The following is a 23,299-nucleotide window of genomic DNA, read 5'->3' as shown; positions in this document are numbered from 1 at the left end:
TTTTATACCGAATAATGAAAGTTATTTCAGAGGATCGATATAAAACTTTTATTTCAAATAAATATTTGTGTCTAAGAGGACATGCACACCCGTGATAAGCTATGTTTTCAAGCAAACTATTTTTTGTTGACAGAATTCCTACTACTTTGAACATCTAAGTACTAATCCAATTTGAAATTCAAGTATTTCAACAGTTTGTAAACAATCTTGAAATCAATAAAACTAGACAGTGTATAATTAGCCGGATGCAGAATTGACGGGGAAGTAACCTTCCAATATTAATGTCATTAAGAGATGCAATTGTGCATATTTCCACTGGAAGTAAATGAATCAGTTTGATAGAGGGCCAAACACGTAGCTCTCTCATACGTTAATTCATTTAAAACAGGTAATTTTAACACATAAACACAGTAATTCGACTGTGTAATGTATCATGTTGTTAATGTATGTCAATTTTCTCGTTGGTAGTTTACAAATATTATTATGATAATAAATGCATATTTGGTAACATGGCGTCTGCATTGCATATTATGTCTGAAATGTAGGAGCGAAATCGAAATACAGCTACTTGTAAGTAACAAAAATACTACAAACTTTGCTAGTCCTAGAATAGCTCCGATCGTTTTGCATTACTTGGCAAAACTTAAGAACTATTAAGTGGGCTTTGGTAACTTGATGACTCCATGCTTTCTAATGCATAATTCAACATCTTAAAAAAAAAAAGATACAATGAGACTCACTTTGACCATGGAAGCATAATATATCAAGCTCTATAAGGTTGTGTACGAATCAAAAACTTACCATTATACAAGTAAAATTCGTAAACTAAAATAAACATTAATATATCAAAATTATGGCTGATGAGGTTCCTAACTTGTGACAGGCACAGTAAACTTTAAGGGTAAAACTAGCTTTATTAGGATCTCAACCCTCTCTCCTCTTATAAACATTGATGAGTGGACTAACACACAGTACACAAAAGAACATGATCTAAAATCGGTGAAGAGAAAGTACTTCAATCTGTAATAAGGTCATATTACACATAATTATCAGGTCTAAAGATAGCAATATTCAACATTCAATCTATCTACACGGAAATAATTCAACTGATGCGGTTGCTTAATTGAAATTATATAAATGTATAAGAATGAAATTATGAAATTTCTTTTGTGTTTCATATAGATTCCCGAAATATTCGCTAGACAAACAAACTTCATAAAGCGAGTTCTGTACCTGTGATCATAAATCGAATGCTTAATATATAAAACTTTTGCAGCTTATCTAACAGTTAAAACGTTTAAGCAGATCTAATGTTGCTGCTTAAAATGGTATGATGCATCATCTCTCTCTCTCTCTCTCTCTCTCTCTCTCTCTCTCTCTCTCTCTCTCTCTGTGTTTTCTACCTCGTGTGGTCAAACTATGGGTAGACTTTATTATTTGAAAGGCGATATTTCTGTTTCACACGATTCCCTCAATGTTTTGTTCGATACCTTGATTTGTTTCTTCTTCATCCATGTGTAAGATTTGAACATCGGTTCACTATTGTTGACTAAATTTGCAGTCAAATGTTTGTGGATTACTAAAAAAGGAGATGTAGCGATTACAATAGGTAGCTATGAAGAATCAAAATATTTTTAGTTGAACTTTTACTGCATGTATGCAGATAGAAAAAAAGAAATTCATCCTGGCATTCAAAATGTTTTCTTGTTGTCATAGTGTTGTTTGCCTGATTTCGACTTTTGGTGTTTGATTGCCTCATTGGTTCTCTTTTTCTTTTCCATAGCAAGTTTTGTACCATTTGGTATTTTAAAGAATTCAGATCTGTGAGAGTTTGAACTGCTTAGAAAACGGAGTATTTAAAAATATCAAACTTAAATAATGTTGAAGTGCATAAATTTAGTGACAGTTCTACCATATAAAAAGAGAAATGAAGGATACCAAAGGGACATTCAACCTCATAAGTCGAAAATAAACCGAAAACGCCATGGCTGAAAAAGGAAAAGACAAACAGACAAATAACAGTACACAAAACACAACATAGAAAGCCAAAGTCTGAGTAACCACATGTGGCACCCGTCGTGTTGCTCATGTTAGTACAAACCCGGTGATAAGTCACATTCGTGGAAAAGGGGACGGGATTGTAGGTACGACAATTGGAACATATCCGTTGTCATCTGTGAAACGGATATTTCATAACGATTAACCAACTCCTGATGGCGTCAGTAAAATTTACCAAGGGACGATTTCAACTTCACCACTTGGAACCCTTGGTTTAATAGCTTCCTTGTGAGCAGCAACCCTCTATCAAGGAAACCATGATAGGAAGTACAAGCCCTGGAATATCGTATCAACTGGGAGATATATAAAATTGAGAATGGAAATGGGGAATATGTCAAAGAGACAACAACCCGACCAAAGAGCAGATAACAGCCGAAGGCCACCAATGGGTCTTCAACGCAGCGAGAAAATTCCGCACCCGGAGGTGGTCCTCAGCTGGCCCCTAAATAAAATTGTGTACTGGTTCGGTGAAAATGGACGTCACACTAAACTCCAAAACATACAAAGGAACTAAAATTAAAAAAAACATACAAGACTAACAAAGGCCAGAGGCTCCTGACTTGGGACAGGCGCAAAAATGCGGCGGGGTTAAACATGTTTTGTGAGATCTCAACCCTCCCCCTATACCTCTAGCCAATGTAGAATAAAGAAACACATAGCAATACGCACAGTAAAACTCAGAGCACAGTTGGTTCCCATGGGAATGCCGATTCTTTGTTGAAAAACACGTCCTCCAAACGTAACAAATACGTTGTCAATCAAGAAATCAAGCATCTTGATAATGTAAGTTTTTGCTGTTTTAGGTTAAGAAGACTTTTGCTGATTGTCCCTATGTACAGAAATGCATCATACTTGCACAGTGGTTCCATTGTTGCTCTTCCTGTTAACATTTTGGACAGCACAAGGTATTTTAATTAGCTTAGTGAAGATAAACTGTTGTGGTTCGAGACTAACTTAGATCATGAAGTACTTGGTAAATTTCAATTAAGATACTTTGATATTGAATCTTCTCCAATCTATTATTCATGTAAATTGCTGAACGAATTTTGCAATTTCCTCATTCAGAGATCACCTTAGCACCCAGTCTTTGATAGAACCACGTAATAGGCTTATAAGTGGGTCTACATGACATGTCAACCAAATGTTATGAAATTTTGCACATATGTTATGATAGTCAAGAGAAACAAAATTCTAACTTAAAAATTTGATTTAAGGCTATTTTTAGATTTTGCAGCGCCATCTATTGGAAAAGGCTTAATTTCCCAAAATTTCCACGAAAATGTCACAATTTTGTTACTCTGAATATGCTAGATATGGTTTTGTTTAGCTGATATTTGAACTGATTTTTATAACAAGCATCATTCGTCCTTCGAAACTTGACAAAATGTTTTTGCTTGAGTATAGCTATATTTTGGGGCTGACCGGTCTAAAAAGGGCATTTTGGACATTTTTTGGATACTTCCTAAAAAGATCAACAAAAAGACACGAAATCTTGTAAAGTGCAATGAATTTTTTAATGTTTTAAATATTTCTATAAAGGTTTACATGTGTGCTATAAGTTTTATGATTTTTGAGCTGGGGTCTCTTACACCGTTACCATGGCAACGGAATAAAAATGTGTAATTTTCACGTATTTTTCACAATTATCCGTGTATTTAATCATGAAAACTTATTTATCTATTGACACTGGCTTATGATATTTGGCATGAAGGTGTATTTCAATAAGACAGTGTATCTCAAAAAAATTAAAACCGTCAAATGACCTTGACCTTTGACCTCAAGGTCAAAATACTTGATTTTTTTACATTTTCTTATCTGGAGCACACCTTTTCCTCTTCCATGACAAATTCTTTTAATAATTGACACACAAGTGCAGCATCTCAATATCATGTGTCGCGTACCACGGATGATGACCTTGATCTTTGACCTTCAAGGTCAAATAAAAAGTCAAGGTCAAATATTTAATTTCATATATCACCCTAAAACCAAACATATTCATTCTTGCCATGTCAATATGAAAGTGAAGAGATGTGGACTGATTGCTTATGAGACAACTATCCACCACAGTTAAAATGAAGTGGTAGTAAGCAATTTATAGGTCACAGAACGTGCAAGACCTTTCCAGTGCAGCTAAAGATTTTTCCCTGGGGATCATGCCCCGTCCCTCATAAATTATTGTTGTTATTTAGATTTATCTAAAAAAGGGTCGTGAACCCCATCCTTAACCCATATTTAATCTAAATTGTCTTTCTAATTCATCATGGGGGACATGCCCTGCCCCCTACATACCATTGATGGTAAAAAAAGCTTGAATTATATTCATATCCCTACCTCTAAATCATATATATATATTCTCAATCAACATGGCAACACCTTTGAGTACACCATATATGTTTTTGCTGTGGTTCGTGCCTCTTATATATCTGTTCAGATACCCACCCCTAATCCATGTACTCTAATGAATATATAATGACAAGACCAATTAAGTGTAACATATATTTTGTCCCTCATGCCCTGTCCCCTCGTTTCATAAATTGGTAAATATATTGTAAACAGTGTATATTTCCACGCATTAACCATATATTCTTACTTCCAATGACAATCTTTTTTTTACCAGAGTGACTTCTACAGGGGTGACATTAGTTTTAATTCACTAAAACGGTTCTACCTAGTTGTAATTAAATTCAAAGACAATTTGGTAGAATTCTGACTTTATGCAGAAAAATGTGAAATACTGTGAATTCAGAACTTAATGTGTGTAATATTATTATTGCGTATTCATGGTGACCGTCAAAAATGTGAGATTGATTAAAGTAAATTTAAATCATATTGAATATTGTACAAAAAATGAAATGCAACTAAGGTCATGTCACAGTCTGGGCCATATAGGGCTTATTACATGGTGTGGGTTCCCTGTTTGGTGCAGATCGTGTGGCGACCTCTGGGTGTACATTTTTGGTTAGTTAACTTCTGAGATGAAATATTGTCTCCTTGACATATACCCAATATCTGTTCTTGTTGTCCCCCTCAGCATCACATTGCGGCCGGGAATATATAAATGCTGTTCGTTCGTCTGTCCGTCCGGATTGTAAACTTTTTAGCATAATTAATCGTTATCTAATTTGGATAAAATTTATGCAGTAGCTTTCTACAGACAACCAGTCAAGTTTGAAAATGAGCCTTGTTCAAAAATTTAGTAGACGGGTGACATTGAAAATCTGTTGTGTTATTCATATTGCAATAATTTTTAAATTTACAGAAATATATTTTGAAGGTCTCGATCAGAAAGTTTCGACATGCATTGTACATGTAAAAAGTCAGCTTGTTAGATTTCCTAAATAAAATAAGAAAACCATGAAGATTTGACAAATAAAGGCTGGGTTTTGAAAAAGCTCAAGAAAGTTGTAAAATTTCCCCTAAATTGAAAGAGAAGTTATTATAATACCACATCTTCTTATTTTTATATTGTATGCTTTTTTGAGCAAGGAAAAGACCTTTGCAATCGCCCTCAAAACAACACCATATAAAATGTTTCCACCAAAAGAATGGTTATCATCAAATTAGATCAGAAGCTTATTTGGAAACTTTACTTTAAAGAAAACAAATGAATTGGTGGACAATTCTAATTATAGTGAAAACAATTGATGAAGCAGATGTAGGACATGATTCAGACTTCATTGAAGTACTACTGTAAATATTGAATATGTTAAACTCAAGATCAGTTGAGGACATTATAACGAGAAGTTTTGGCTTCTTCTTCTGTCTAATATATGTGTTTATATAACAGAAATATTTGTGAATGTATCATGACATACATCTGTTTATCAAATTGTGAAGCAACAGATGTATGTCATGATACATTCACAAACATTTCTGTTATATAAACATATATATTAGACAGAAGAAGCCAAAACTTCTCGTTATAATGTCCGCAACTGATCTTGAGTTCAATATATTCAATATTTACAGTAGTACTTCAATGAAGTCTGAAGTTTCACAATTTGGTAGTAAAATGATTTTCTTGAGTGTTTGGTCCTTGGATCCAGCATGAACTGTACATTCAAGTCTGGCAGTTGAATTCTAAGTTTGACTACATTTTGGCAGTCTAAGAATCATGTCTAGTTAGTTTTGTAAACACAAGCTTTTTATCTAATGGAACAGATTGCCCACTATAAAAATACAGTCTCTGAAATTATTTTCAAAGTACAATTTAAGAACAAAGGGCCAATGTGAGCTTATCCCATCAATTGGCGTCAGTCGTCCGTTGTGGTCGTCCATTAAATTTTACAAAAATCTTCTCCTCTGAAACTATTGGGCTAAATTTAATCAAACTTGGCCACAATCACCATTGGGGTATCGAGTTTTAGAAATTGTGTGCGATGACCAACCCCTATTTTCCAACCAACATGGCCGACACGGCTAAAAATAAAACTTACGGGGTAAAATGCAAGTTTTGTCTATTATCTTGAAAACTGCTATCATAATAGATAGAGAAAATCTGAAAGGGGCAGGAATTTTTAAAATGTTGAGATCCCTCTACCAACTATTTACTTCAAAACTGTCAGACGAGTTTGTGTTGGAGTTTTTGCCCTTAAATGACATAATGTTTACCTATTATTTTAAACTCTGCAATAGATAGATACTTTACAATACAAAATTCGTAAGGGGTTTCTCGGATTCTTGTGTCTCGCCGTTGATTGCTGCTGTCAGTGTTAAAGTGTATTGTTGACCTAAAAAGTGAGTCCATTTATCAGTAAATACTAAATTTTAAAAAAAATCAATTTTTACAGAGGATGACCTTGAGGTCATTCCGCTGTATTGCTATCGCCTAAATTTCCATTATGCAAATTAGTTTTGGGATTTCAACCGATCTATAAAAATTATAGATCCGCGGTCATTACAAGGGAAAAAAGTGCATTTTTATACCTGCGATTCCGTTCTCCGTTCGTACGATGTTTCATCAAAAAATGGAATCATTTCAGTTGTTGATTTAGTACTGAAAATTTGACTGAATTATCTCCTTATAAAATACGGTTTTATATGTTTAATAGGTGTTTAAGAAAGAGGTCAGGTGCTCATGTTCATTCATAAAATTATCGTTCATTCATGAATTTATCGTAAAATCAAAATCACTACACAGGTCACACAGGTTGTATACGTAGTGTCAAAAGATTACCTGTATAGTATCTAAAAATAGACAAACTTAACTGACTCCCCTTACTGGACACTGATTCTCAGCAAATCGGGACCATTTGCCAACATTATACTTGGAAAATAAATTTCTGTAAACCAACTTTTAATAATGCTCAAATGATTCGTATATATATGATTTGAAAGTTTCCAAAGTGGTTGATCTTAGCTCTTACTGTGAAAATAATATCGTGGTCAGGACTATGGGTCACTGTTTTCCACATAACAGATACGTTACCGTCATGTTTAATTTCCTTAGCAAACGAATTTTCATACAAAGTGTCATTGCTTAGATTTTTTCCTCCAAAACTATTCTAGAGGTACCTGAGATGCTATTAATAGTCATAAATCTTAAGTAATAGACTCTGAAAAGTTAATGAATTGTTCTTGAATCCATATCTTGATAAAATATAACTTTGAAGACAAAATACATAACAATTAGTTGTTTTTGATAAAATATGTATCAAGATATTACTCAAAGTATGTTTAAATATCATTTATCAACAACTACTCATGATAATTTCATATATTTTTTCAAATGTTTATGTATGTTATCTTTTTTTCAACTTGGAAATGAACATATCACGTATCTGTTGAGAAGACAATTTTTATATTAAAAACTCTATTATATCGGTTCTGGAACTATTAATTATAAATTAACTTTAAATATATAATATTTGAAATCAAAGAAGTGAGCGTAACGCTTCAAACTCGAATGAAACAATAGGATATACGATGTAACGTATCTGTTCAAGGCATGCAACAAATACGTTACTATAGGAAACAAATACGTTACTTAATGTTTGCACCCTGAATTACAATACTTTAAAACTATTTTTATCCTGTAGGTACAAAATTAAGATCTCTAATTCGTATCTATGTGATAAAATGTCTAAATTGATATATTAGCGAAAAATATATCAAAATTTCAAGTTAAAATCAGAACAATTGCTAAAATTGACGTTGTTCTTTCATATGTCTTCGCAAGTTGCAGCTGATAACTTGTTGTACTGATGATATTATTGATTGATCATTAAACAAAACAAAAATGTATTAAGGCAGTTATCTCATATGTCTGAATTCCGAAATAATATCGATATTTCATCGTTAACCGAAACATAGTAACGTATCTGTTGGTACCGTATCTGTTTAACAAATTGTTCGTGGTCCATTATTTCAAATATGTTTCTGATTCCAGGACATTTTGCACTGTTGAAAAGTAAGATCAAATATGTCGAAAAACATATTTATTCAGTTAAATAGATCCCATGCAAGTGGTTAGTGTGTATTCAAATGATTCCATAGTAACGTATCTGTTAAAAATTAACGTACAAACGCCATTTCCTAGTTTTGGAGCTTATCAATTTTCTAAACCATTATAGATACACATCATATAATTTTGTTTTGGTTATAACTATGGACTAACACTTCAAAAGCAACATAATCATTCTTTCAATTGACCTTTAGATAAATATAGAGTCTAATTAAAATTTAGTAACGTATCTGGTCAAAGAAATAGTGACATATATTCTCAAAACTGTGTTGGTTTTATTTTATGACAAACTACTTAAAATGACATAAATTTGTATTGGCTAAATGGTGATAGATCTGAAAAGGCAACACAGGTACATGTTTTACAAGCTTCTTAAGTTAAATACTCAACAGAAAAAATATCTATACCATCAGGGACATTCGTTTTACTCAAAATAATACGTTTTAGTGTAAGGCTGGAGTAATTTTAATATTCTTCTACGTAGCAATTGTGTTAGTTTTAGCTAGATATCTTCCTCGACTTTCAAAAACATATTTGTTTAGACATTTTAAAGCAGATGAGGCTTCAAATATCTGCAGGGACAACAAATCACGTATTGGACCTGATTTCCTGAGAATGAGTGTGTAGTGTGTGATAACATTTTGTGAGGGAATTCGATGTTTGCTATACCACTGTTCATTTCAACGCACTTTATGACGATACCACTTTATCAATATGAATGAAATTTTTTGCAGTGTTTTAAGAAATAATTTTACTTTAAAATCGCGTATCATTTGTGAACTATTAAATGTTTTACAAGGACGAATTTTCTGTATAAAGTCAATAATTGTGTGAACTTTTGAAGCCCAAACTTTTTATAGCCTTAAATACGCTAATGAAAGATCCGAAAACTATACCCATACAGAACGACATGTTTTTGAAATTGTAGCAAAACTTTTGGTTGACAAATTTTAATTCGTTATTGCATAAATATTACCTTGAAATATCTGTCATTTTCTCCCTACCCAGTTTACCTCTATTACTCATTATGATGTGGACTTGACATTGTTATTGAATCTTATGCAATTTGATTGGATTAAGTTATTATTAGATTACCTTCAAACTGTTCATGCTTTTTCGTACGAGTATATTGATTAAATCAGAGCGTGCATGAATGTGTACAGAAAATTAAATGACCTGCAAACTGGACACTGGACCAGTCCATATTACGTTTTATCAATGAATAGATTTTTTTTTATTTCCCAAATTACAGGGCCCATAAAGGGCATAAAATCAGATACAATTGATTTACATAATTGGTAACAACAACAATATAATAGCGGCATAAAAATAGATATTTAGTATATAAGCATTGGTCAGAATCAGATGAACGAAACTTAAGGTATGAAAGGTAACAATTGCCACTTTTTATCTTTTCACATAATTTTCCACATACACATTAGATAAATTATTTTTGATAGCCTATTGCGGAGAAAAAAGAGAAAGTTTACTGTATTAACGTTCTATTCCATTAAATACGCCATTTTTCGAAGATAAATGCAGAAAAACATTTATGAACGGCTACGCCAGGTAAAATTGTTGTTTATCCTAAAAAAAAATACAATTTTCAGTTTCATTAGAATATTATAATAATAATAAATCCCAAATTTATGTAGTCATTAGATAAAGTCCTTATATGTCCGATCTGCCTATTTTTGGACATCAAAAGACAATACGATCGTTTTAAGGTCAATTTCGTCTACCTCACACAATCTTGTTAGGCACTATAATGAAATGGACCTGAAATTTATTTCACATGTTTCCTGAAAATTGATAAATATCAAAGCAACATAGAGCTGTTTGTTCTAGTTCGTATAATGACAATTTAATGTCATGTTTGTTTGTGATGACCCCCCTTTTCGGGATTGCATCAGAATTATAGTTATCTCGTATCGCATGAGGATGACACATGTCAACTGAGCAATTATGTTTGGGACTTAGTTTTAAGAAATGATGTCAAAGTAACATTATGAAAATATTTTTAGTAAGCTGAAATATATATTTATTTTTTACATGTTTATGTCTTGTAAGATATTTTAATTCTGTCCCGTTTTTCAACATTTGCGTCTGGAAAGTTGAAATGTTTTAACTGAATGGTTAATTTAAATTAATTATGAAAATGGTTAAAATTAAATCAATAAAGGAAATTATTGCCCAGTTACAAACACTACCAGGGGATAATCCATAATGATTTTTTTTTCAGTTATATGTTTCAGCACATGTATAATTAACCCCAACTTTAGCCTGGTAAACTTGTTGTCTCCTTGTAAAATATAAAACATATTTAAAATGATTTCCTGCTAAAGTCTTATATTGATATAAAGTTAAAACCGTCTTGCTTCTCACTAGTCAACACTCCTGTCCTGTCAGGTTTAATTCTTATATATATGGATGAAAAATAAAAGTCCACAAAACATTAACATGGCAGCAATTGCTTTTACAGCCTTGAAGACTTTGATTTTTTTTTACAGAAGAGTGTCCACCATGCACTTGCATTACACTATAATAATAGTAGAATAGTATGATATACAAATAGATGAAAATTATATATACATGCAACCGTAATATTAATATAATATATAACAACAAACCAGTGTATTCTCTGGAACTATTATTATATTAGTATAATAGTCTAACTTAAAGGTATACTGATTTGTATCACTACAATATAATAGTTATTACGGTGAGGTTGAATTTCCTGTCATGTATTCATCATCCAAGCACGAACTTGTATAAGAAAAAAAAATCTCTGTAAATTAACCTCAGTTTCAGGTATAGAGATGTGATCTGTTTCTGTGACATGTGCTTTTGACCATCCACAAGAACCTGCGGTCATCCGATGTTCAGTACTTCAGTACTTTGATTTTAGATGCTATTTCATGATCCTGAAGATAAGCATCTGTCCAAGTTTCATAACAATCCATGAAGGTTTACAAATGTATCATGTCAAAAAAATTCAATCCCAGATTGTCTGTAAATGTAAACTGTAAAAAACTAAGTCCATCTTTCAGAAAAATAGTGAAATGAAAAAAAATATATTTTCAAAAGTTTGCTTCAGACCTTATCTCTTAATCAGGAAAAAGCTTCTACCAAAGTTTTATAAAATTGTATGAAATGTTGCCAAAGTAATTGATGTGTAAAAAAATTTAACCCCAGACTGTAACTACTTGTTACATTTTGTAACTGTAAAAAGAACTAAGTCCGTTTATCAGTAAAATACGTAAAATGAAAAGAAATATTTAATTAATGAAGATTTATACAATTGTTTTGTTTTTTTGCCCACTGTATCTTGAAAACTAAAATCTATAGATGAAACTTTAAAAAGCAATTAAAAAAATAGATTTACAATTATTTCGTAGAAAGAAAAATTTCAATACATGAAATGAGTTTAATTTTGACGAGTTAACTCTAGTAAAAATATGACAGCACAAATTATTTTAGAAGCCTGTTTTTATACGCCCGTCAAAATTTTGACGGGAAGTATTATGATATACAAATGTCCGGCGTCTGTCTGTCTGTCTGTCCGTCTGTCCGGCGTCCACATGTCGCACCGTAACTTGAGAACGACTTATCCAAATTTCATGAAACTTAACATAGTTGTTTCATATGATGGTCAAACGATCTGTATGCTTTTTGGTGAAAATAAGATTAAAATTTTTTGAGTTACGGGACTTTGTAACTAAAACAGGGGGTGTTTTTTTCACATGTCGCGCCGTATCTCAAAAACGATTTATGATTATTGCTTAAAACTTTACACACTTCTTAATTATATTAATCTAAAGATCTGTATACTTTTTGGTGATGATTCAAAATTTTATTTTAGAGTTATTGATTTTTTTTATAAAAAAAGGGGGGTTTTCACATGTCGCGCCGTATCTCAGAAACGATTTATGATTATTGCATAAAACCTCGCACACAAGACGACGGGCGTATCATGCGCTCGTGGCGCAGCTGTTTATTATAATTAGATTTCTTTGTATTATCCCCTTGGTTATATAAAAATCAATGTTATGGTGACTGTAATTTGTTAGCTATCTACACCTTGTTAGATTATTGCTCTTTTTTAAAAAAAATACACTTTAAAACTACATGGATATACAGATTGATATTTAAATATTTTCAGAAATTGAAAATTTTGACATTTTTCAAGAGAATCATAGACAAAAATCACAATAAGTTTTTTGGTCTAAACATTCTCTTATTACACCTTGGTATGCTTTGTTTTATATTTTACTTTATGAAAAGAAAAGAAATATCGAAACACTATTGATGTATCAAGAGCAGAATGCTTAATTTGAAGAAAAAATATATACTTTTTAAAGATTTTAGAAAATGCATTTTTTTACTGAATTATCTCCCTTTGTACAATACAAAATCAATATTTATGGCACCATTTATTGTAATTGTATTATCTTCATTGTTAGTTTAACTTACATTATTAAGTATAATAATGCTTTTAAAAAAGTAAAATTTATATATATACATTTCCAAAATTATCTACAGATTGATATTTAAAATTCATTGATTCTATAAGAGAAATTGTAAATCTGGACATTATTCAAGAAGAATTCTAGAAAAAAAACAAGAGCCCACCAATCGTATATGCTAAAATGCGTTATTAACTCTGTCACTTAAAATAACCAAATAGAGATATGTTTAATTTTATATTTTTTTATTGGACAGAGAGCTGGTAAGTTTAAAAAAATGTGATTTTAAGATTTTTAAAAATGCATTTTACTCGATTATCTCCCTTTGTACCATAGAAATTCAATATTTGTGGCATCATGAATTGTAATTGAACTATGGTCATCGTTATTTTGACTTATTTTGTTAAATGTTATAGTGCTTTTGAAAAAGAAACAAATAAATTTCCAATATTATCTACAGAATACTATTTTAAATTCATTGATTTGTTGAGAGAAAATGTAAATTTAGGCAATTTTCGAGTAGAATTCTGGAATGTACTACAATGAGACCCCAGCAAGTTTACTAGCTAAAACGCATAATTAAGTATTCCAATTAATAAAACATAGGGAGTTATCTTTATATTTCTAATGGACCAAAGGCTAGATAATTTTAAGAATATGTACTTTTTATGATTTTCTGAAAATACTTTTTTTAATGGATTATCTCCCTTGGAATAATCCACAAACTGTTTCTTGTAAATTCAAGTACTGATGAGTTACTAAAGCTTCAAAACCTGATTATTCAACAAATCATCATTCTTTATCTCGTTGTTTTCTGCATTCATAAGTTTCAGTGTGTTGAAATTTGTCGTTTTTATAGAAAAATACTGCCTCCAACATGGGGAAACTGGTTCCCGGTACATTACAGCATCTCCTAACTGAAAGGCATGGGAACCAGCTGAAATATTTGTTTCTTGGACTTCTTTCATAATGTTGTTTAAGCACACAAAGTTTCAATTAAATCTGATGACCCCCCCTGTGGACTGTTTTGCATGATTTTATGGGAGACTGGGTGTTAGAATGTTTACTGTCCAGTACTATTTGGCTTCCTAAACCGTTTGTTCAGAGCAAAGCTCAAGTAGGTTATTCCAGAGTATGGGCTAAAAAGGATTAATTCATTCCGTACGAGCCCCACAACGAATCTACAAATTTCCTACAGGTATTACACTATCCTTGATTCGTTAACTAATACTATATGTTTAACTTACTATGATATCAACTTGAGTAACCAGAACAGCTAAATAATCAGAGGTGATCAACTTTGCTTCAATTTAAATCATGTTAAGACTATACAACAGTGGGTACTGGGCGGATTCTGCCATCGGAGATAAACAGTCTACCAACGCACAGACCAAGTGTAATATGAGGGTCTGAATGAGGTTTTCAGAATAGAGAATAAGGAGCAAAAACCACAAAACAAAGGGCGAACAAATAAAGAATAGACAAAAATAGGCCAAAAAATAAAGAAAAGAGAATAATGGGGTGCTAAAATATAAAGAATAGAGAATAACAGGCAAATAAAATAACGAATAGAGAAAAATGGTCTGAAAAATTTAAGAATACAGAAAAAAGGAACCCCATCCAGACCCTTTAATATGCTCTTTTGTAATAAAATTGTTTTTTTTCTTTAGCTCAGGTGGAGTGGATAGTAGAGAATGGAGGAGTTGCAGCTTATGGACAAATGTTGACACTTCTTTGTAAAGTGACTAACTGTTGTATTCAAGATTCTGGATGGGTACAATGGAATTATGATAGTATAGACTTTAGAACCCTTATAATAGATGTTACAGATTTCCGGAATGAGAAATACTCAGGAAAGAAGAGACACGATGGCTTCACCCTGGTCATTTCAGATCTTAACGAGACGGACCTGAATCGAAACTATTCATGTACATATGGAGCTGAGGTTGGTGCAATGAAACTATTGCTTAAAGAAGAAGCTTTCAACCGCAGTAAGTATGCAGAAGGTATAAATAACATAAAAAAAAATATTACATATAATCATTTGTAGAAAACTAAGTTAAGTAATCTAGGATGTTATCACTTTTTTAAAGAAATAAAGAATCAATATTTAAATTGTTTCATTAATTGCTAATGGGTCCTAAGTAAATATGATTTGAAATCTTGATCATAATAACGACAGCAAAGATTTTTTTCTTGATGGTTTTTATATTTCCTCTTTGCCTTTTTCAATTTTTCTTTTTGTAAATATTGGTGTCTTTGACATACAAAATTAAAACCTTGCATGACAATGAAATAAATTACATGTACATTGTTTATTTTATAAATTGTTACATATTCAAATATATAAGGAATACAAATTTAGAATCTAATACGAAGATCCTGAGAATTTGATGTGTTGGTGACAATTTATCAACCGTTAGTTTAGACTAGTTGTCTTTTCTGTAATTCCTAATAATATGTAAGTTGCATCTTTTAGGTTGGTTCAGTATTTATAAACTTAAAGGTCTCTAAGAATCTGTATTGCTTCCGTCTTATAAAGTAGGCTAATCTATCGCATTGAAAATTATAACAGGATTTTTTTTTATATTATTAAATGATATGAGCAAATCAGCCCTAATATAGATAAATCAGCATGTGCAGTACTAATGACGTTGCCCTATCGATATAAATCAAGAGTTAATATTGCTTTTCGGACAGGGCCAATACGGGAAAAAAGCCGTATTTGCCCATGGGCTAATACGGGACGTTCACTTCCTGTTTCAATTTTCTTACGCCTTATTTAACTTTGGACGTATCGTTATGTATAAAAAACATTTGTATTATATTTTTTTTTAACTTAAAATCATAAAATAAAAAGTTTTAAAAAACAAATGATGTTCTGTGTTTTGTAACGTCTTGGCGTCTTGAAACGGAAATATTTCACAGCCTTTTCAAGTACGACTTCCGATTGACACTGTTTCATTTCCGTTGGTCAATCATCAGAATGCAGATAATTCAAGAGTAAGAATAGAAACTGTCTGATTTATTCTTCCCAGCTACTTTATATTTGCTAGATAAAATGAATTGTAATAGCATAATATTAAGTACTTGGACGAGAAATCAGAAATTACATCTGACAATGTTGACAAAAAATCCATAGACGTGAATTCGAAAAGACAAGTTCAGATATGAAATTCTGTATCTTCTTCACGGTAAGTTTCTAAGTTTATTCTAATTAAAAGAATTAAAATCATTTAATAAAAGTGTTATGAACTGGCTGTTTCGGTATTGGCCCTGTTATAGATCCTCGGTCAGCTGTATTGGCCCTCGACTCTTCGAGTCTCGGGTCCAATACAGCTAACCTCGAATCTATAACAGGGCCAATACAGAAACAGCCAGTTAATAACACTAAAATAATAAATGTTATAATCCTTATTGAACTGTTGGGTCTCCATCCCATTGAAACTTACATATAATCTGTCCAAAACAGTTAACTTCAAAATTGGCTGTCATTGTATATTTCTTTGATTGGTCATTTGTAGCAGTTGATGTTCATTTCAAAGCACGGTCATCTATGATGAATTTGCTGTAATCATTTCATTCAAAACTTGTCAAAATTTGGTTTGGTTTCCCCTTTTTATTCGTGTAAAAATATAAAAAAAACTAGTAGGAAAGGGGCGAAAGGCGATTGGTGATAAAAAAAATCCCCAAAACTAAAGTACAAACATCACATTGACCAAAACAAATGAAAGGATAGAAAAACAACAGTGTACAAGATACTGCACAGAAAAATATACATTCAAAAATTTGATTAACATAAACCCGACAAAAATTAAGATGAACTAATATCTCCGAAATTCTAAGTTGTTCCATCTCTACTAGTGGTATCCTCATGGTTGACATGACAACTAAATTCCTATGATTAATTGTGTTCGATGTTAAGTCATTAAATGGGAAAAGAGGAAGGCGATTTTTGTCTGTGACAAATGATACATATCGGTGGTCATCAATGGCACAGATAATATGTAACGATCAACTGCCATGATGATGTTCGTAGAATTTTCTGACAGATATTTTAAATTTTACAATTGAGCAACTTTGGTTCAATGTGTATGCACCAGCCTTTGCCAATGAAATACTGTCAGTTTCTTCATTTCGACCGTAGAATTTATTCAAATTTCGAGATCTATAAGCATGAAAGGTTCATAAGTTATGGAGGCTACGAATGCCATAAATAACTAAAATTCTGTTGTTCCAAATGATAAAGCGTCAAAAGCATCGTTTTTTTATGCAAATATAAAGTAATAAAATTATGATCATACTTAGTTATCAATTTAAAACCCATTTTTTTGGAGCGACTTATATCTAATTTAATTGCCTGTTCAATAGCCATAATTCCAAGATGTACGATGCAGAATATTCCATAAAGCCAAAAAATGTGTTATTACTGCGTATGACCTCAATTCGTGAACAGTTTTAAACAATTTCATAGCCCAAAACCAGGTTATCGTGCTACTTCACGGAAACCCTTTGATATATTTGTTTATTTTCTTTGCAGTCTACTTACAGACAATATACTTGTTAACTTACTGGTCAATGCTGGATTTTATTATTATAAAGCGAAAAATGTATATTTAAGAACTAGAGGCTCTCAAGAGCCTGTGTCGCTCACCTGTATTTACTGATGCTTTGGAAATCATGTAATACAAGGTTAAAATCATAATTAATAGTTTTAGATATTAGATATTATAATGATATCTAAGATAAAAACAAAAAACTGCAAAATTTTTGTAAAATTACTAACTCAGGGGCAGCAACCCAACAACGGGTTTGTCCGATTCGTCTGAAAATTTCAGGGCAGATAAATCTAAATCTGATGAACAATTTTTGCCACCTGTCAGATTTGCTCTAAATGCTTTAGTTTCAGAGATATAAATCAAAAACTGCATTTTACCCCTATGTTCTATTTTTAACCAAGTCGGCCATGATGGTTGGAAGGCAGGGTCATCGGACAAATTTTTTTAAACTAGATACCCTAATAATGATTATGGCCAAGTATGGTTAAATTTGTCTCAGTAATTTCAGAGAAGAAGATTTTTGTAAAAGATTACAAAAATTTACGAAAAATTGTTAAAAATTGACTATTAAGGGCAATAACTCCTAAAGGGGTCGACCGACAATTTTGGTCATGACAACTTATTTGTAGATCTTACTTTGCTGAACATTATTACTGTTTACAGTTCATCTCTATCTATAATAATATTCAAGATAATAACCAAAAACTGCAAAATTTCCTTAAAATTACCAATTCAGGGGCAGCAACCCAACGACAGCTTGTCAGATTTGTCTGAAAATTTCAGGGCAGATAGATCTTGACCTGATAATCAGTTTTACCTATGTCAGATTTACTCTAAATGCTTTCGTTTGAGAGATATAAGCCAAAATCTACATTTTTCCCCTATGTACTATTTTTAGCCATGGCGGCCATCTTGGTTGGTTGGCGGGGTCATCGGACACATTTTTTAAACTAGATACCATATTGATGATTGTGGCCAAGTTTGGTTCAATTTGGCCCAGTGGTTTCAGAGGAGAAGATTTTTGTAAAAAGCTAACGACGACGGACGACGTCGCCGACGACGACGACGCCGACGGACGACGACGACGCCGACGGACGACGGACGACGGACGCCAAGTGATGAGAAAAGCTCACTTGGCCCTTCGGGCCAGGTGACCTAAAAACAAAACCAACTCAAATCGTGTTTATGCTATGATGCTAGTGATTGGATTTATATAACGTTGTTTCGGAGATGGCTGTTACGTCTAAGAATCTTACCGTATTTTGGTCAGTATTACGCCTCCTTATATTCAGTGCTTGTACAAGTCAATTCCAAAAAGGATATTTAATGTAATCAAGCTAAAAGGACACCTCACAAAGTATTAACGATAACTTTTTATTTTTGTTGTGTTTCGTTGGTTCGTTCATTCATTGGATGAGTTTGAACTTTGCTAATTCCGTTTTCAAAGGTAAACACGCCGCCATTATGACCGAATTAGGGGGGAGGGGGGGATGGGACCCCCCTTTTGTGGGAAAAATTTTGTTGATTATTTGGGGAATCACTGAAGCATGACTGGAACGGGCCCCTCTTATGGCAGTCAGTGGGTCCCCTCTTATGAAAAATTCTGGATCCGCCACTGTATCCAGTTACAAAACAAATATTACTGTAACCGCTTGAAACAAGACACAATTGAATTGTTACGGTGTAAGAAAAATACATGTCACTTTGTAAAGTAATTAATTGTATCAACTCAGTTTATGAAAGGGGGATGCTATGTGTTTTTCTTCTTTTTTCATGATATTTATATCGCGGAAAAACAGATTATTTTTTTCAAAAGTTTTTAACGAACTATACAGAATCATTGTTTTATCTCTTTTGTCTGGCAATACATTTTTTTAAAACTGAGAATCAGAATTAATTATTATACCCACCCCCAACATAAAGTACGTGGCTATTATTCTATAAAAAATAAAAATATTTGGTCATTTGATAGAGTAAGATGTAAAAAGTTGGGAACTGGCACGAAGAGAGCAAGAAATCGTGATACATGTACAGGTATGTAACACGAAAAACGAATATCCATAGGTAAAAGCTTAAGTGTGCGAATCAATATGATATTCAAAATCCTACACACGATTGTGTTAAATCTGGCTTGTTTTAAAAGTGTTATGAAAATTTTGTATTATTAAATTCATCTCGCATAATGTCCCTTTATTATAGCGATACATTAACAAAACTTCACATTATTTGTTTCCAAAGTTAAAACGACGATTTTTGGTAATTCAGTCTAATAAACGGAGGAAAGGATTGTTTCTGCCTTAAACCTAATATCAAAAATGGAAAATTGAAAAGTAAAACCCAAATTGGCAACAACACACGATAACTATCAAACAAATTAAATGTTTAAGTAAATTATAGTTTGCATTTTAATCAAGAAAAATAATGACCTTACACAGGTCTTTATTTTATGCCTTAAAGCAAATTTCATTGAAACTTGGTATCGTCCGGGTTGATTCTTCAAAAGAATGACCTATCGTTCTGATAGGAAATAACTCCATATAGGTATATAATTCTTTATAATAACTGTAGAATAAATTTTCAAATGAAGATAGGGAAACATCGAGTTTCAATCTTTTGAAAAAAAAGGAAGTACATCTTAACAATTTGGGTGTTTTGATATCATTCAAGACGACCCCATGTACCGGTAAAAAAAATACATCGAAAATTTCTATTTTCATCAGTTTTAGCGTATTCCATGTTGAGATGCTTATAACGTAAGTTAAGCGCACCCGCTTTCCAAAGTTCACTGACAGGGATTGAACTTTAACAAACAGTAACTCTCACGAAGTATTGTGAAAAATTCCCGTCTTGTATTGGCTGATTGTTACAGTGTCTCAATATTTTAAATTACTAACGATATTTTAAAACAGTCACAGGTCCGAAATGACAATGATCGTTCATCAGGTATATTATTTGTTATCATATTGCCCGGTTTGACAATCGATTTGATATCGAAATAATCGATGATGCTTGCATAATAGAAGATGGTAACCCTTGAACTCCGTTTGGAGATCATGGAATTCTGATTATTTTTACTGCAAATTTTTGATTGTTTATACCTAGATTTAAGATAAAATGTATATTGACATCCATTATACTACATCAATATGCATAACCTCATATTCAGCTTTTATTTATTTCAGCTAATAGTTCAGATGAAGCCAAGGAAGGACTAAGTACAGGAGCAATGTAAGTATATCTCAACACCATGAACCGATAAGTAATGTATTTACTTTAGAAAACTATCAACAAGATGTTTACTTTTAACTGCGGAGTTAGGTATATGGTTTTTCTGAGTCAACGGAAATCCATTTTAATAGCGTTCTCCGAAGATAAAATTTGTTGCAAAGAAAAATGTTCAATCATGTAATTTTCATTATTCTATTTACTTTTCAACACTAATACATTAAAAAATGAAAAAAAGAAATAAAGACAAATCGAAAGAAAAAAACCCATGCAAAAGATGGTGCTTCTGATAGTCAGTATAATAAGAAATATAAGTAAATGCATCTTTAGTTTGATATATCCCTACATTCCCTATTTTGTTTTTAAAAATCAACAATATTTGCAAAAATGGGGTTCAGCATATGCTTACCGTTCCGGAGTACCTGAGATCACCCTCGGATTTTTCAGGGTTCCGGTTTCTCAGTCTATAAACAAAACCCATACCATATACAGAGCTGTAAAAGGCACAGACATTAAAAAAATGTACAATTAATTCAAACAAGGAAACAAACTGCCTGACTAATGTTCAAAACCATAAACTAAATCAAATATGATAGACAGCACTTTTACTGGCGCGCAACTCTCCTTTGTCTATTCAGACCATATGTCGTCAAATTTAACACACAATAAAAAACGTTTTAACATTAGAGTAATTTTCCTACCAAATAAATAATATTAACACAGTGTACATTGTATACCATGATGTAGAATAGGTGCGACAGGTTCATGATCAGTGTTGTATGCAAATCTTCTTCGTTTTTCCCTTTAATAATTTCAAATTTGGAAAATGGTCGATTTATCAATGAGCGAAAAACACTTTCGAATCAAATATGTACTGTATTATTGATTAACTTCAGGATATATATCCCTTTCGTAAAACATTCTATATATCTCCTATATGACAAGACAGATATTCCCAAAACAATACTTACTGTTTTTTTCACATGAAATTCCAAACACTGTGGTAGCATTATTTCTGTTCCAACCATGTACATGTAACATCTACTGTCTGCTTGTTTGAAATAACTGTACTTAAACACTAAAAGTCAATAAATTTGAATCAAATATCAGATTAAAATCGCAACAAGCTCCCGCAAATAATCAATATATGGGTAAATAAGTGTATTTTCGAAAAAAAAACCAATTATTAATAACATTCTCTATGATATAAATGTATAGTATTACACGTAAACGTAAAATGCATATTAGCTTGATAGTGTCGGTTCTTTAAAATCTCAATAAAAAAAGGAATAGCGGTAGTTATGCCACTTGGTCCTTGAATTCGTAAATCAATACGTACATGTATACATATTTATCATACAAGTTTCTTCGGATGTTCAAAAGTCTGTTAGAAACACATCCTGTTTTTAAAGTATTTATGAATTTTTTGGCTATCATTTTTTGTGTTTGAGCTTTTCTGATGTAGGTAAATCCAAAAAAGCACCTCGGATGTACCCACATTATAGCATTTTATTTTCATTTTTATATCAGTATTTACAATTTTGAATTTTACCATACATATTTGCTTAAGCGCCTATATATTCTTACTTTTAAAGCAAAACTGCAAAATTGCCAAATTGATCTTATTTTGAGATCTTGGTATTGATATTCAGATAGCAGCTAAAGTCTTACTAAAAAAATATTATTCTATGAGATGTCAGAGATACCATTTTCTTCATCAACAGGGGTGTTCTCCTGACAAAAACTTCTCCAACAGAGTTATGAGGAAGAACGACCGAAATCGACACTACATAAGTTTTACGGTCACCCTAAGAATTTGTTCCGTAAATTTGCAGATTGTGTCTTATTCCTGATATTGACATTTTGACAGCGTGCATGTGGATTCGGATGGCGGGTGATGCATGCATAGTAGAGTACGCTTATACCCTGTCGACGAACCTGGTCACGCTCCTTTTTTGGAGTTCATGCGATTCCCTCATTTTTATTTTACCTTGATTGTATCTTCTTTATATATATATATATATATATATATATATTCTGTTTGGTATTAAATTAATAGGTTAAGATCCATCTTGTTACATCTGGTGATCCGTTTATTTGGCAATCGCCAATGGCGGTCAGCAGGGTTTAAGAACATCCGTTGTTCGACCTGCTAGTCAAATGCGTTTTGTTTAAATATACTTTTTCATTTTTTTCGTCTTTTCGAAAATGTTGTTTGTGCTGTATTTAGACCCCTCTACCAAGAAATTTGTTTTGCATGCACACGTATAAAAACTGCGGTTTTTATGTAACGCAATCATAGGTTTGAACGTTGTTTTCAATTTAGACTTGTTTATATTTTTTCGTTTGGGCTTGTATTATATTTGCCTTCGGGTTTATATGATCCGTTCATCCTATTTCGACTCTTCAAAATTCAAGAGTCTATCCTAAATTGAGGTAAATTATATGGTCTTCCAAATACCATTTCGATTCCTAACATCACTGAAGAGACATTAATTGTCGAAATCCGGATATGGTGTACTAATTTT

The 23,299-nt window shown here is 32.2% G+C and overlaps 1 protein-coding gene across 1 annotated transcript in view; it reads left to right on the top strand.

Moving 5' to 3' along the window:
• Window positions 1-256: 256 nt before the first annotated feature.
• Window positions 257-23,299, top strand: part of LOC127701168 (uncharacterized) — a 36,509-nt gene continuing 13,466 nt past the window's right edge. The window contains exons 1-4 of the mRNA XM_052204991.1: window positions 257-388; window positions 2,862-2,963; window positions 14,658-14,978; window positions 20,729-20,774. Of these exons, the coding sequence (XP_052060951.1) occupies window positions 2,900-2,963; window positions 14,658-14,978; window positions 20,729-20,774 (431 nt within the window). The 5' untranslated portion in view covers window positions 257-388; window positions 2,862-2,899. The remainder of the gene's footprint in view (window positions 389-2,861; window positions 2,964-14,657; window positions 14,979-20,728; window positions 20,775-23,299) is intronic.

Source organism: Mytilus californianus, unplaced genomic scaffold (assembly GCF_021869535.1).
Source record: "Mytilus californianus isolate M0D057914Y unplaced genomic scaffold, xbMytCali1.0.p SCAF_5, whole genome shotgun sequence".
In the NCBI taxonomy this organism is placed as follows: Eukaryota; Metazoa; Mollusca; class Bivalvia; order Mytilida; family Mytilidae; genus Mytilus; species Mytilus californianus.
The sequence above is the reverse complement of the archived record's forward strand: the minus strand, read 5'-3'. Positions and strand labels throughout refer to the sequence as shown.